The 15,123-nt window shown below is 44.7% G+C and overlaps 1 protein-coding gene across 3 annotated transcripts in view; it reads left to right on the top strand.

The window, feature by feature from the left end:
* Nucleotides 1–15,123, top strand: part of CTIF (cap binding complex dependent translation initiation factor) — a 147,439-nt gene that overhangs the window by 93,233 nt on the left and 39,083 nt on the right. For 2 of the 3 annotated variants that reach the window (XM_063179582.1, XM_063179580.1), the window contains 2 exons: nucleotides 8,763–9,201; nucleotides 10,910–11,239. In XM_063179582.1, the coding sequence (XP_063035652.1) occupies nucleotides 8,763–9,201; nucleotides 10,910–11,239 (769 nt within the window). The remainder of the gene's footprint in view (nucleotides 1–8,762; nucleotides 9,202–10,909; nucleotides 11,240–15,123) is intronic. The other variant, XM_063179581.1, reaches the window with a different exon arrangement.

The raw sequence follows: 15,123 nt of genomic DNA, 5'->3' as shown, positions 1-15,123 counted from the left end.
TGCAGAGGGGGTTGGCTAAATGACCTGTAAAAGGCCCCTTCCATCTCAAACCATCTGTAATTCTATGAATTCCTCTTTTGACAGTGGGACAGAGTTAAGCAAACATTCAGGAAACAGCTTAGGATTGTCACTGGGTTGCAATAAATCAATTTCTGGATCAATCCTGGCTCCCAGATCTCTACATTAAATGCTATAGGCTGCTGCATCTTGTTTAAAGAATTTATTTTAGTGTGTTTGATAAAGGATTCTGGCACACCTAAGTCTGAAGCATCTCTGCAGCTTGGGTTGATGTTTTACTGCATCCCTGTGGCGGAAGTAATTGCTTGCCATTGACTTTGGGTCATCTCATGTGTCTGGACAGCTGTCAGGAGATCCTGTCAAATCTTGCCTTAGCTCCTACAGGAAAGACATTTATTTCTTCACTAGAAAGCACTGGTATAAATAGGATATGGAAAAAAAACCCTAGGATGTCTCCTTGCTGCAGGTCAAAGAGGCAGAGGGGTCTAAAGGAAGACAGCTGAACACAAAGGCAGCAGGTGGGGGCTCATTGTACTATTTAGGATGTGTCTTGGGGGACAGACCACAGAGGATGGTGGTGGGCTGTGTCTGTGCATCTTGGCGTGGGTTTAAAGTTTATATCTCTTGGAGGATTATCAGATCTCGGGTTAACTGATCAGCCTGGGTGTATTTTTAAAGGAGGCAGCCTGGAGTCTGAAGTATAAGCTCTTTTATTGCAAAGTAGTAAAAGATGATTCCATATTCATTCAAGCCACATTCTTACCAGTAGTCCAGGATCCGTTTGTGTTTGGGAAACATTGTGTACTGTGGTCGTGTCTTAATTTAAACTGTTTTGTCTAAACTGGACGCAGTTCCTTGTCACTGTGTTTTCCGATGGCTTTTATGTAATTTTTGCAATCTTGTTTACGCTGAGAATCCAACAACGTAATTCCAAGTAATGTAGTTTTTGAAGAGAGTAATTTCCAAGCAATTTCTACATGAAATCACAGCACTGATTTCTACACCAGCCACAGCAGTCAGCCTTGAAGTCCAGGAGGTGCCTTCCTAGCTGGTTGCCTGCTCTATACAGCAAGGGCCTCTGTCTTGACATCCCTCATGATTTGTGGGAGATCCAGCAAAGCATTAAAAGAGCTGTTTCAGAGCTATCTCACATGCCATCTGCACTTGGGATATCTTTCCCAAGCTGCTGTTGCAAAACAGCTCCTTAAATTCCTCCTGAAGATTCATTTCCATGAAGCTTGGTAGAAAATAGCTGACTCAGGCAGCCCGTGCAGCCAAGCATTGCGGCGTGTGAGGGCTGTCCCTGGGCTTCAGCAGCAGTGGGGTTTGCTTTTCAGTGCTTGTGAGGCCATCCCAGGGGGTGTTGTGCCATGTCCCCTCAGCCCAGCAGTGCTCTCTCTGCTCCTGCAGCACAGTCTGCAGGCTGGTGGGCCTGTGAATGGGGTGGGATGAGTTGGGCATTCATCCATATGCTTGTGAGCGGGAATTTTGGATGTAAAGACACAGAATCACACTAAAGCAATAGTTCACGTTCAAAGGGACCTTTAAAGCTCATCCAGTCCCATCCCCTGCCATGGTTAGGGACATCTTGCACTAGACCACAGTTGCTCAGAGCCCTGGCCAACCTGGCCTTGAGTGTTTCTGGGGGTAGGACATCCACCAACTCTCTGAGCAGCCTGTGCTGGTGTTTTACAACCATCATTGTGAAAATCAGTGCTACCATGTTGCTTTATAGTGAGTCTAATTATGCTCTAGTGGACCAAATGAAATCTTCTCCAGCAGATGTGGTGTCCAGGCCCAAAGGAAGGGTTGTCAGCAGTGATTGTACCTTGGGACCAAGGTGGTGACAAAGAGCATTGTGCCCATCTAGGCAACTCACATGAGGGTTTCATAATGCTGTTCCCAGCAGCCAGAGACTCTGAGCCTCATCACAAACATCTCTCCCCTCACAGCATTGTTTTGGTTGGCTGTGCTTGTCTTCTGGCATTCGCTGTATGTTTGTAAAGATGCATACGTGTAAGACTCAAACTATGCGCTTCATCTCAGCTGTTCAAAGATGGTTTTAAATCTTGATCACCACCATTTTGACAGGTGGACTTTCTGCACTTCCTAGATGCCTTGTCTGTCCAGATGATGTGGGCTCAATCTAGCAGTTGGGGTGGTCTCTACCCCTGGTGACAGAAAGGCATGAAAGAAGTGTGAATAATTTCATTTTTGTTTTCAGGAGTGAGCATGACATCTTGTTCCCTTCTCATCTGAGAAAAATGCAAACAAAAATGAAACTGGAGCCAAGTGAAACCAGTTTGAGAGAGAAAGCCAAAGGGAAAACACAACACAAATCCTGTGTTCTTCATCCTTAGAGCTGGTGGTTATTGCTTTCTGTGGGGTTTAGAGGTTTTTGATTAAATTGTGCGGAACCATCAAGCTTATTCAAGTGTTTCCCATTCTCAGCCATAGCAAGGATAGAAAATGGCTGGGGTTGGGCTGTGATGCTCCCTGCATCAAAGCAGTGCTGAATTACCATTATCCATGCATGTGAAATATCATAGTGCCTTTCATGGAGGTAGTCTTGCTGAAGAGTACTTCTGGGGGAAGTCAGGCCTCTAAAATAGAAATTCAGACCTTTTTCCTCATTATATATCAGTAACAATATTCCCCAGACCTCTTGGTACCTACCTCTTGGTAGTTTAAGGTGCAATAAAATTCCATCCCATCCTGACTGGGATCCTTCAGTCCCTCCAGTTTGGACCACAACATCTCTTAAAGGCTCAAAGACAGTGATGATGGATGTTTCTAACCACAGCAGTACTGCCATGCCCAAATCTCTCCAGCAGTGCCTGCTTTGGGATACCAGTCCAATTGTTTGTGGTCTGGCTGGAATATGCTTAGTTCAGAAAGACTGGGCCTGGAGACATGGGTTTGTTCAGGGATGTTTCAGAGGATTTTACTTTTTCCTGCCCTTTCCCTCTTCAGGCTGAGTTTCCTGGGCAGCTAGCTAGTTCAGCCAGAAATAACCCACATGCTAAATTGAGAATTTTGCTCTTTTGGTGGTGACTCTAAGACCGGCCCTTCCTAATTTCCCTCGCTTAATGAAAAATTCTGTTAAGATTTTCAGAAAGAAGGTGGGAGAGGTGGCCTGACATCCTGCAGTGATTCCCACCAGTCCTCCATTTGCAGGAGAAGCTGCTGAGTTCCTTGGGGATGCTCTGCTCCCCCAGCCTTGAGGGGTGTCATGGATAAGAGGGATCTGGGGTTGTTGTGGGAATGGAAGGTCCCACAGAGTCCATTCCTGCAGCAGATCCTGGAAGTGTTCCAGACCAGGCTGGATGGGGCTTGGAGCACCCTGATGTAGTGTGAGGTGCCCCTTCCCATGGCAGGGAGGTGGAACTGAATGATATTTAAGGTCCCTTCCAAACCAAACCATTCAATGATTCTGTGATCTTAATCCATCCTTTGCAACAGTGGTTGCTAATTAGTTGCAGGCATTTTAATAACAAAGCTGATCAAGAGATATTTCCAAGACTTAGCATTATATTCCTGATCCTCACACAGAGATGAGACCCTGCCCAAGCAGACATAAGGGTGCAGAGAAACTTACTGTCTGTCAAATGCAGTGAGGAATGTGTTCATTCAAGCACCAGAAGGATGCAAGGAGTGGAGAAAGTTACCTGAGTGTCTGCAAGTCCATTTTAGCTACTGATTACTGGCCCTGGCTGTGCCCACCAGGTATTCTGCTCTGCACAAAAACAGGACTAAATCAGAATTTCTTCTCTGCAAGGAGCTTAAGGTGTCCTGGAGGGTTTGTGCCATGGGGAAGTTGACTGAGATTGCAGACAAGTATCCAGGCAGGTTCTCCAAAGTAGGAACCAGCATTTGGACCTGGTCCCTCAGTCCCAGGATGGGATTTCAGTCTGTTTGGCCATACAAGGTCCTCTGTGTCGTGGGGGTAAGTGTCTTAAGTGCCACTGGAAGTGTATAGAATCTTAGAATTGTTCAGGTGGGAAAAGACCTATTTGACCATTGTGTCTAACCATTCCCCCAGCTCTGCCCTACCCACCACTGACCCATGTCCCCAGGTGCCACATCCACACAGCTTTTAAATCTCTCTAGGGATGGGGACTCCACCACTGCCCTGGGCAGCTGTTCCAGGTTGTGACATCCTTTTTGATTGAGGAATTTTCCCAATATCCAATCTAAACCTCACCTGGCACAGCTTGAGGCCATTTCCTCTTGTCCTGTCCCTTGTTCCCTAAGAAAAGAGCCCAATGCCCACCTGGCTGCATCCTCCTGTCAGAGCCAGAAGGTCCCTCCTGAGCCACCTGAGCTCCCTCAGCTGCCCCTCACGGGACCAGTGCTCTTATGTGCCTGCTCACCTCTCAGTGTTTGTAGGAATTGCTCACCCAGATCTCTGTGCAGCCACCAGGAGAATGCAGCCCCACATTGTCCCCCAGCTCCCCATGTGCCAGACAAATGGTGGGGGCTCTCAAAAGACTCGTCTCACTCGTGGGGATGTGGGCAAGGCTGACAGGACAGAGCAACTGGGTTTTAGACCACAGCTGTCCACATGTCTAGAGTTATTTTCCCCAGACTTGTGCCTTCCTGCTCCTTTCCTTGGGAGCAAAGGATGTAGTAAAAACTTAGAGGAATTACGTATTTCTGAGCACGTAGGCTGGTAATCGCCGAGACAGCTGAAGCCTTACATTTGTTTGCGTAGGCTTCTCCGACAGAACAGACATTTGTCAGATCTAAATTCTGTTGAAAGGTATCTCATTTAGTTAATTAAATAAAAAAATGGGTGGAGAAACAATAGCAGAAGCAATACCATCCTATTTCCAGCTTGGCAGCCCTGACTGTCTCCCCTTGGTTTTTAGTACTTTTGCAATGTCTTTGTGACTCTCAATGTCTCTTCAGTTTCCATTTTGTCTGATGGCCAAATCCCACTGAAGTCAGGGGGAGTTTTGAACTGAATTGGAATTTGGCCTTTGAAGTGAAAATAGTAATTTAATGTTAAATTGAGTCAAGAGATAAGAAACCATTGTACTGCCCAGATGCTTTTTCTTGTCACTGAATTATGGTTCCCTGCAAGGCACTGCATCCTTATGGCTCAGGATGAGCAGAGGGGGACAGAGGGATGATTTCCCAATGACTGCAGCATTTTTCTGGGGTAAATTCTTGCAGTACTTGGAGGTGTTGCTGTGTAATTCAAGCTTCAGCTTCCTCCCTTCAGCATCTCAGACATAAAAGCCTGGGTTGGGAGGTGCATTTGGGTGTTTCCCTGGCCTGGTTCCCTGGGTTTGACACGTCACCCTGAGGCACCATCTTGGGACATCACCTTAAGCTGCCATCTGAGCATCTACAGTGCTGCCCTTGAACAAGCATGAGGTTGTTTCCAACAACCCACAGTGGGAGTGTGGCTGGCTGGACACCAGGTCCCCGTTTTGTCCTTTCCTGGGGCTCTCTGTGTCCCCAGCACCTTGGTGACACCTGAGAGCAAGCATGGGTTGTCCCACACTCCCAGGCTTTGAGATGCTGTGCAGTCAAGTTTTAAGATGTGAGCCCTATTCTCCCTGCTTTGGCTCTTCTTTCCTGCAGATCCTATTTCTTCTTGGCTTTTCTTCTTCGCTGGGGTGTTGGGAAGATAAAAGCACACAGCGAGTCTTTGCCTAAAAGCTGGATGATTGTCTAGACCCCTGACTGCTGCCAAATCACAGACATTGCTCCTTGTTTGCCATTCTCCTTCCTTTGCCTTTTATTTCTTGCAAATTTTTCCCCAAAACTTTAAACTCTGGTGTTTTCACCCTTTGGCCAGTGACTGCAGAGCTTTGGTCTGTGTTTGCTCTTCCCCTTGCCATGGGGACATCACCTTTTAGCTGTATCCTGGAGGGGTAGGGCTGCCTGCTCTCTCCCATCCTATTGCAACAGCCGCAAAATGAACAATCTTGCACATTCCACATTGGCTTAACTACATCGTTTTTTTTTAATCTTAAACCTTTTTTTCATTCATAGCCCTTAAACATTAAGGGTTAGGTTTATAATATGTCTTTAGAAAAAAAACCGTCCCTGTGTGCGTGTCTTGCAGGAGTTTTGGCCAAGTTTGGTTCCTAGCTCATTTCCAGACATTTTCCCTTGCTTCTGAAATTATAGCCGTGTCTTTATGCAACTTCTGTAATTTCTGTGCAATATTTACAAATTAAATAAAGTAGCAAGCTGACTGGCTTATGAGCCAAGACTTGAAATGCAACCAAACAGTTAAACTCAGATGTCTGAGAGAAGAGCAAAACCACAGAAAGCAAAACTCTTGTATACTTCGGCCTGTGAGGCCTTAGTACCAGATAAGGTTTTTAACTAACTTTTATTTTGACATTCCCCTTTTAATAAGCATTGCTCTTTACAAAGCGGTTTATGTGATTGCATTACTGAGAGGAAACAAAGAAATGCCAGGAAAACTTGATGTGGAGAATCTGTACTCATAAAATGCTTGTAGGCTCCAGCAAACAGGAAAGCTTTTCGCATCTCCGTTTTGGGGTTTTTTTTCCTTTTTTTTTTTTCTTTTTTAATTCCCTGCCATTCAGTTTGCAAGGGGAAAAAAAAGAAAAAGGAAAAAAAAAAAAAACAAAAACTACAGACTGAATATCTCCGTCCTGCATTTGTTAAACATGAGCCCTCACTCTTTATGGTTAAAAGCCAGTTGGCCTCAGAAAATAGGTTTTGACTCCTGGGGATGCCAAGGAATACAGATTCCGTGGGCAGATGGCTTTGGCAGGCAGGGTTGGAGACTGCTGACCATTGAAATGTATTTGTGAATGGTTGCTTCCTTCATCCGAGCTCCCTTAGCTGAGCAGTGCCAGTGATGAAAATAAAACTAATTGCTGTGGGATGGGTTTAAAGTAAACACTGCTATTTATCCAGATTGGGGTGGGGGTTTGGGATAAGGAGTGAGGCTGACCAGGGGTTTTATCATGGCTACAGAACCAATACAGAGACAAACCACTGTGGTCACCACAGTGTTTAAAGTTGTTTCCCTGTTTTTGGGGGTGATACTGGGGAGATGTCCTGTGTCACCCTCTAGCACTGTTCCCAGCAGCCTTGTAAAGGCCAGGCATTAAAACACCCCATGGGCTCTCAGAGCCAAGACCAATATCAAAGAGGCATCAGGCAGGGGATGCCAGCATGCTTAGGGTGGCCATGCTTAGGAGCCCTGGAGAAGGCAGCCAGTGCCAGGACCTTCTCCATCTTAGGTGCATCCTGGATGATGGCATTCTGGCTCTGCCTTCTCCACTGGGGACAAGCCACGCTGTAGCCTGTTTGGAAATCTGAGATGCCTGAGACTGCCAAAGCATTTCTTCCATTCAACTGTTGTTTTTTTGGGGATTTGCCATCTCGGCTACCGGTTACAGCCAGCACTCAGGGACTTGCTCATTCTTTCGGAGATGTTGTAGTCTCTCGAGTAAACCTTTTGGGGGCAGTTTCTCCTCTCTGTGGCTGTTGGGTTTCCATGTTATCCATCAGGAGCTCTGTACACACAGGTCTCTCTCTGGAGGTTGTGGTCCTGGATGCCATGCTCTCCATGCTGCCAAAGCCAAGTTTGTTCCTCTTTTCATCCATGCGTGTGTCCTGTCCTGGTGTAGCAGTCCTGAAGGTGGTGTATAAAATAAGGCCAAACAAAACCATTTGGTGTGGGCAGATTACCAGTTTACTTAGTATCTTGCTTCTTAGTTATTTTTTTTTCTGCTTAGAAATCCTTGATACTCTTAAACTAGCTCACTGCAAACCCATGCAGCAGTGTGCCATGTTGGCAGGCAAGAGGAGAAAGTGATGCTGTAGGCCAGGTGTATCAGGAGCTCTAAAGCCTTCAGAAAAAAATATCTCCTGGCATTTCCAGCCTACCTGATTTGCTGCTGCTGTTTTTCTTGGTTAGTGTGGAAGTAACACAGAAACCTGAGAGAATTAACACAAAAACATGGGAGAATTTTTCCTGGGAACCAAAGTCGTGTTGTCCAACTTCACAAAAACTTTCACCTGAAATATGGCTGTCACTGAAAGAAATTTAGGGGCATGAGTTGTTAGATGACAAGAAACTGCCTCTCCATTTGTCGTCCCCTGCCAAGGGCCAAGCTGTATGGTGGAACAGATATGTTGGCCCAACAGAACCATGAAGGAATGAGTGAACTTCCTTTGACTTTCTTCTACATTTTTTTAAAATACATTATCATTCAGTTTGCAAAATAATAACCAAACTAAACAACCAAACCAAAAAACCTATTTGATTTACAGGTAACAGGGGTTAAAATTTTCTATTATATATTATTTTATTATATAATTTTTATTATATATTGTTTTATTGTATTTTTATAGTATATTATTATTTTATTACGGAATAATAATAATAATAATAATAATAATAATAATAATAATAATAATGCTATATATTGTTGTAATTTATAATTAATTATTAATAACAATAATAACTTTTTGATAACTTTTAATAAATTTTAATAATAACTATTTTAAATAATAATAACTACAACTATTATTATATTATAGATTATTATTGTAATGATTATTAATATATTATTATTATTATTATTATTATTATTATTATTATTATTATTATTATTATTATTATTATTATTATTATTATTATTATTATTATCATTATTATCATTATCATTATCATTACCATTATTATTGTTGTTGTTTTCGGTGGCCAGCTAACTTCCCAATGACTTCCTTTGACTTTCCAGGCGACAGCAGAGGCTTCCCAGCGGGAACAAGTCCCAGCAGCACACGGATCATCAGCAAGGTGGCACCAAGCATAACAGGGACCACCAGAAGCTCTACCAAGGAGGCCAGGCCCCTCACTCCTCGGGCAGGACGGGCCACCACGGCTACAGCCAGAACCGGAGATGGCACCACAACCAGAAGCACTCGCCCAACGACAAGGAGACGCACAGAAACGCCAAAGAGACTGAGAGCCTGAGAATCGAGGAGAGCCCCGCGTGCACGGCGCACGTCCCCGCGGAGGCGCCGCGAGGCCCCGAGGCCGCCGAGAAGCAGCCCCAGCAGCAGGCCGAGCCCGAGACCAAGCGGAAAGACAGCGCCCACGAGCGCCCTGGCGACAGGCCCAAGATCAACCTGCTTCAGTCTTCCAAGGACAGGCTGAGGAGGAGGCTAAAAGAAAAGGTATTATTTCTTGGGTTGCTCTTTTTCTCAGGCCATCCTCCATAAAAAGGGTGGGGTGAGCTCAAGGGACCTTTCCATCAATGCTCCCAATTTACCATAATCCCCCAGTGTCAGCACTTCTCTTGAGGTGTCTTTGTGCTTCTTCAGGAGGCCTTTTATTGAAAGAATTGAGGATCTGAGCTTGATTTCTTGGGTGAGGCTGCTACCAGCTTCAGCTGGACTGGAATCTCTCCCATTTTCCATGGGAGAAGGCTGGTGCACACATGAGCTCCCTCCTGGTCTGAAGAGCTCAATCACTTTCCAGAAAACATGTAAAAAAGGCAATTTGTCTCTGCAACTACAGAGCTAAATCCCAAACTTTGACTCCTGAGTGCTGAATAGTTGGACTCCGCTGCTTTAAAGCTGATATCCATTTATCTCTGCAATGAATTGAAATGCCCTTATCTCCCCCCTTCCTTCCAGCAACCCAACAATAACAAAAGTATTGCATGCAAGTGACGGAGGAGAAATCCTTTTTGGAAACAATATTCAGCCACAGATTTCTGAGGAATTTGGAGATGATATCTCATTTGCCCCCTGTAAAACTCTAATTCTTTCGCTTGAGATTCTTTTGTCAGACTGTAACAAGCATCCACGGGGTTATCTCTAATGAGATTTCCAAAATACAGAGCAAAAATAACCTGAACATATACAATTCCATGGGAGTGCATGCTGGAAATGTATACCTTTGAATGCATGAGCATTTACTATTTCTGGATGTGGCATGAGGGGGAGTAAGAGATTTTGTTAGTTATTTTTATGTACTTTAAAGCAATCGAAGTGTAGTAGAGACTTTCAGAGTATTCATTTTAGTGCTCTTCTCAAAAATTTAGAGTCTTGTAAGACTAAAAATCTCATCAGCACCCACTCTTGGGTGAGTGTTGCCAACATAACCAGTCTCCTGATGGGAGGTTTGGACAACTCCCTTGGGGATTGGATTTGCTACAAGTTTGTATTATATAAGATTGAGCTGGAGGGCTAGAAGAGAAGACAAGAGCAAGCAGGATGCATGCCTAACACTGGGGGAAAAGGAGCAAATGCATAATAAAATGTTGAAAAGAATCAATTATTTCTGGGGTAATGATGGGAAGTGAAAAGTGTAACAGGCAAGAGATGGAAAAGTCAAAAATCTTTTCAATGCTGGGATCATGTGACTTCTTTGAGCTCAATTTACATAAGGAAGTGTATATATTAAAATATATTTGTATTTAGATAAATCTATTTATATGTATATGTTTTATATTAAATATGTATATGAAATATATTGTTATGGGATTGTTGTCTGAAGATTTTGCAAACATCAGTGCATTTTATAAAGAGAAACAAAAAAGTGTCCATTATGATGACATCACAGACACCAAACTGGTCCAAGATGCCAAAGGCAGTCAGAGGTGATCAGACTTTGGCATCCTGGCTCAGGACCCTCAAAGACATCTCCTTGAGCTGAAGGGTGGGACTTTGGGATTGAGTGGTGTGGGAAATGGAGAAAGGGGACATTTCTGGGGCAGGATGCATGCGCTTATGCTTTCCAATGCTGATGTTATACCACTGTACTACTAAAAATTGCTTTGTCTTTTCTCTTTCTCTTTATGTCCTCCCAATCCCCTTACCCCTTTGCTCTTTGTGCAAGGACATGGGCTGATATATCTGTTTTTTCCTTGTGTAACAGACGCCTTGTCTTTCCCTTTTCACGGACCAGGACGAAGTAACGGTGGAAACCACCGACCCTGAAAAGAATAAAATGGACAAATTAATTGAAATTCTCAACAGCATGCGGAACAACAGCAGTGACGTTGACTCCAAGCTCACCACCTTCATGGAGGAGGCCCAGAACTCCACCAACTCTGAGGAGATGCTGGGGGAGATAGTCAAGACCATCTACCAGAAAGCGGTGACAGACCGCAGCTTTGCTTCCACAGCAGCCAAGCTCTGTGACAAAATGGCCCTTTTCATGGTGGAGGGAACCAAATTCCGGAGTCTGCTCCTCAACATGCTGCAGGTAACAAGATAAAGTTAGTTGTTCAGGTACCTGGAGCATCATCTCAATTGGTCTTACCAGTTATTTGGAGCTGAGCTGTTACCAAATTCCTTTTGAACCCAATTGAAGAGTTCAAATTGCACCAGTTGTTTTGTCAGTGCACATCTTCAGTGGTTACCATAGATAATGTGACACTGAGGGCATTATCAAGGTGCTCTTCGTTCTCATTTTTTGAACTCTACAAGATCTGTGGCATCTCACACCAGGGCCTGTCTGGGTAATGAGTCAACTGCTTGAGGCAGCATCCCCACAGCATGAAAAGAAATTAACTGGGTGGGAGGGTCTCTCAGTGTAGGCTGTTGGAGTGGAGGGTCCAACTCAGCACCAGCAGCACCAAGACAAATCTCTGATGGTCTTAGAGACCAGGCTGGTACCTGAACAGGCTTTAGGCTGCACTACCTGGCTTGATTCTAGTTTTCTGGTTGCAAACAGAACTGAAATAATTACGTATTTTCTCATTATTCTGGGTGACTCGTTTATTGATATGTGGAGAACTGGTTGGTTGTTCTGCTCCAAAAGCATCAGTGACGGCAAAGTTGCAGAGGGGAGGAAAAAGCAGCGGCTCTGATCACTGGTCCATGAGGTTAATGGTTGGACTTGGTGGTCTTGGAGATCTTTTCCAGCCTGGATGATTCTATAATAATGTTGGATGATAGAAAAAAGGGCTATCCTCAAGTGCCCATGGCCTGCTGAGAGGAATGTGTTTTACTGCAGTGCCACCATTAGATTGGGCAGTTGTTTTCTGGGAGGGTGTCACACGCACCTCCAACTTTCTGCCTCTGGAGACAGAGCTGAAGCCATGAATTTCCATCCTTAATTTAAGGTGCATTCCCGTGGGGCTGTTCCCTCATGCACCATCTGTGGGACGTGCAGAGCTCACTTTTCATTTCTCTGCTCTCCATACAAGTCTGTTGCTCAGGACCACTCCAGTTTTTGACTCATATTCTCGTTCTTCTTGCTGCTCTTGTTGGAGATGCTCTTGTTGGATGCTGTGGCTGGCTGCCTGTACCTTGAGCTGGCATTGGGACAACACAGCAAGCAAGGAAATAAGGAGTAAAATAAAATAGTGAAAATCAATATCAGATAATTCCGTGCAGTGACTGGTCCAGCTCTGCTTCTGTCTTTGCTCTGTGTGCACATCAAGCACAGCAACTCTCCCCATGTCCACTCCCCCCTGCAAAGCCCTTGGCCAGCATACACATCTGCCCGTTACCTCTACCAGGTGGTGATTTTTTCCAGATTAGTATTTCCAAAGGGAATATCCATCAGAATGAGGGAAATTGCAGACAGATTCAGTCCCAGAATTAGCAGCAAGGGGCTGGAGGGAGCTCTAAACCTGCTCTACATCCCTTTCTTCCCATACCAGGTCACTCTTGCATCTTTCCCTGTTAGGCTGAGCAATCTAAGAAATCCAGAATAAAGCCCAGGAATGATGGCCTGAGAGCAGCAAAGTGTTAGCCCACAATTGATGCTGATGGCAGTCCTGGGTTAGGGAGGACTCTTCCACCTTGCTTTATTCCCTTGCCCCAGCAATTCCACCCATGCAAACAGACCCAGTAAACTGATTTATACTGCAGCATCCTGTGCAAGACTTGAGTGGCTTCCCATTCAGCTCTTCACAGCATGAATGCAGGATAAATAATATATCTCCTATCTCCAGAGAGACTCAAAGTGCTTCTCAGGAACGTGCTGCCAGTCCCAGTGTGATGGGGGCGTTGTGGAGAGCTGAAGTGCAAAGAGGGAGCAGGGTGTGCGGGTGACCGAGTTCATGTGCCGAGGCACAGAGAAATATGCAAAAGGGATTTGTTCAGCCCCAAACTGCACATCTTTTATAAATGTCTTCATGGGCAAAAGGTGACAGATCACTACAGGTCAAAAGCAAAGTGCTGTGTGAAATTGAATAATTTAACATTTCCTTTCTGATAGTAAAGGATTTTGACTTTCTCCAAGCACTGTTTCATTCCAAATGAAACAATCAGATGCATTCAAACTGATTCATAAATACTTGGGTCAAGCCCTAAACCAGGAATATTTTGAGGTATTCAGCTCTGATAGCCTTGGCTGGAGACAGAGCCAGGTATGAGACACAAAAGAGTCATTGCAGCTGCCTTGGTGTGAAATAAGGAGGTTGATTATCAATATCAATATGGTATGTTGGAACTGATACGATGTATCAGTATTAATAAGGCATTTTGGATGTTATGTCGTGTTACAGAGTAATGTGAATATCCCATTAGTGTATGATATATTAATGCATTGATATCAGTTATAATATATCCATATGTATATATATATATATATATATATATATATATATATATATATACACAGAGATCTATATATATCCATATGTATCCATATGTTACAATCACATTTTTATATGACTGATGACAGGACATTACCCAGCTACAGTCCTGGCCTTTCCACCATCAGATACTTTCCGTCAGCCATTTTTAGATAACTCACCGTTAATTAAAAAAGAGAAATAAACCTTTATTAAAACGCTTGCTGCAGAGCAGGATTTGTGTCTCTCTAGCACCTTTCAGACTAATCTGATCCCCGGGCGTAAGGAGCTCGGCTTGCTGGGCACCGGCGAGCTGGGGAATTACTGTGCCGGGGTGTGATAAATCGGGATCAGTGTGATCCCTGCCCGTGCTGCTGGCGCCGGGGCTGCACCGCTCGCCCCCCCATCTGCTCCCAGCAGATGCTCCTGTTTTCTAGGGGCTTGTTTGTCCCTTTCCCTCAGGACTGCGATGGCAACAGCTCATCCCCATCAGAGGAGCTCAGGAGTTGGTGCATGAGCCCCTTGAGGTGCCCAGCCAGCATGGGCATACCTATAGACAGCATCCCTACAGGACCTGTAGACACTGTCCCTGTACCCTGCTGGACCTTAAAACAAGGTGGTTTTTTTCCCCTACAAAAAACAGGCAGTAAACTGTCTTTTTAACATGGTTCCGCTTCTGTTTTCAGGTGTTGACAAGGTGCTCATGCTCAAGTGTTGCGCATGTTCACAGCTTATCTCAGTGTACTTGTTTTGATCCCAAAAGAGATGTCAGTGCTGCAGCATGGGAATGTTGTCACATCATCCCCCTCCCTGCCAGCAGCTCCTCTGAAGAGCTTCCCTACAGCCAGCATGGTTCACTTCATCCCCTAAGGGGATCCATCAGGAAAACCCTGGTTTGAATTTATCCTTCACTCCATGTTTTGGTCCAGAATCTTGGCTAAGTCTTGAGTTTGGGTGCTGCCAACCTCTCAGGAATAGAGATGTGGAAAGGGGAGCCATGGGGTGGACAGGTGGTAGAGCTGCCATGTGGGAGCTTGGCACTGGGGAGATCATTTGGCATCTGAGTTGTCCAGCCCTGGCACAGGCTGCTCAGTGATGGATCACCATTCTGCAGGGATTTAAAAGCTCTGTGGGTGTGGCACCTTGGTGGCCTGGGCACTGCTGAGGAGTGGGTAGACTTGATGGTCTTAGAAGGCTTTTCCAGCCTAAACAGATCTGTGGTTCTGTGATTTGGGTTTTTTATTTTCTCCTCATTGAATTGGGTTTAGTCTTTTGGTAGCAAAAGCAGTTTTGAGCTATGTGACCCCTTGGGATGGACCTGGGTGAGCTGGGCCCAGGGAGCTTGGATGTCTGGGGACATGAAAGAACATCTTAGTGGACACATACACAAGCTATTCATGCCTCTAGAAATACCTTCTTATTTAATACATTGAAAGTATTTCTCCTTTGAGAGGCTTTTGCTTGTCATAGTTTCACTCACTGGCATGCCCAGGCTTTTTTTTTTTTTCCTTTCTTTCCAGTAGGGGGGTGTTAAGCAATGTGCCACAAACCCTTCACATGT

This window comes from Melospiza melodia, chromosome Z (genome assembly GCF_035770615.1).
Source record: "Melospiza melodia melodia isolate bMelMel2 chromosome Z, bMelMel2.pri, whole genome shotgun sequence".
Taxonomy (NCBI): domain Eukaryota; kingdom Metazoa; phylum Chordata; class Aves; order Passeriformes; family Passerellidae; genus Melospiza; species Melospiza melodia.
The sequence above is the reverse complement of the archived record's forward strand: the minus strand, read 5'-3'. Positions and strand labels throughout refer to the sequence as shown.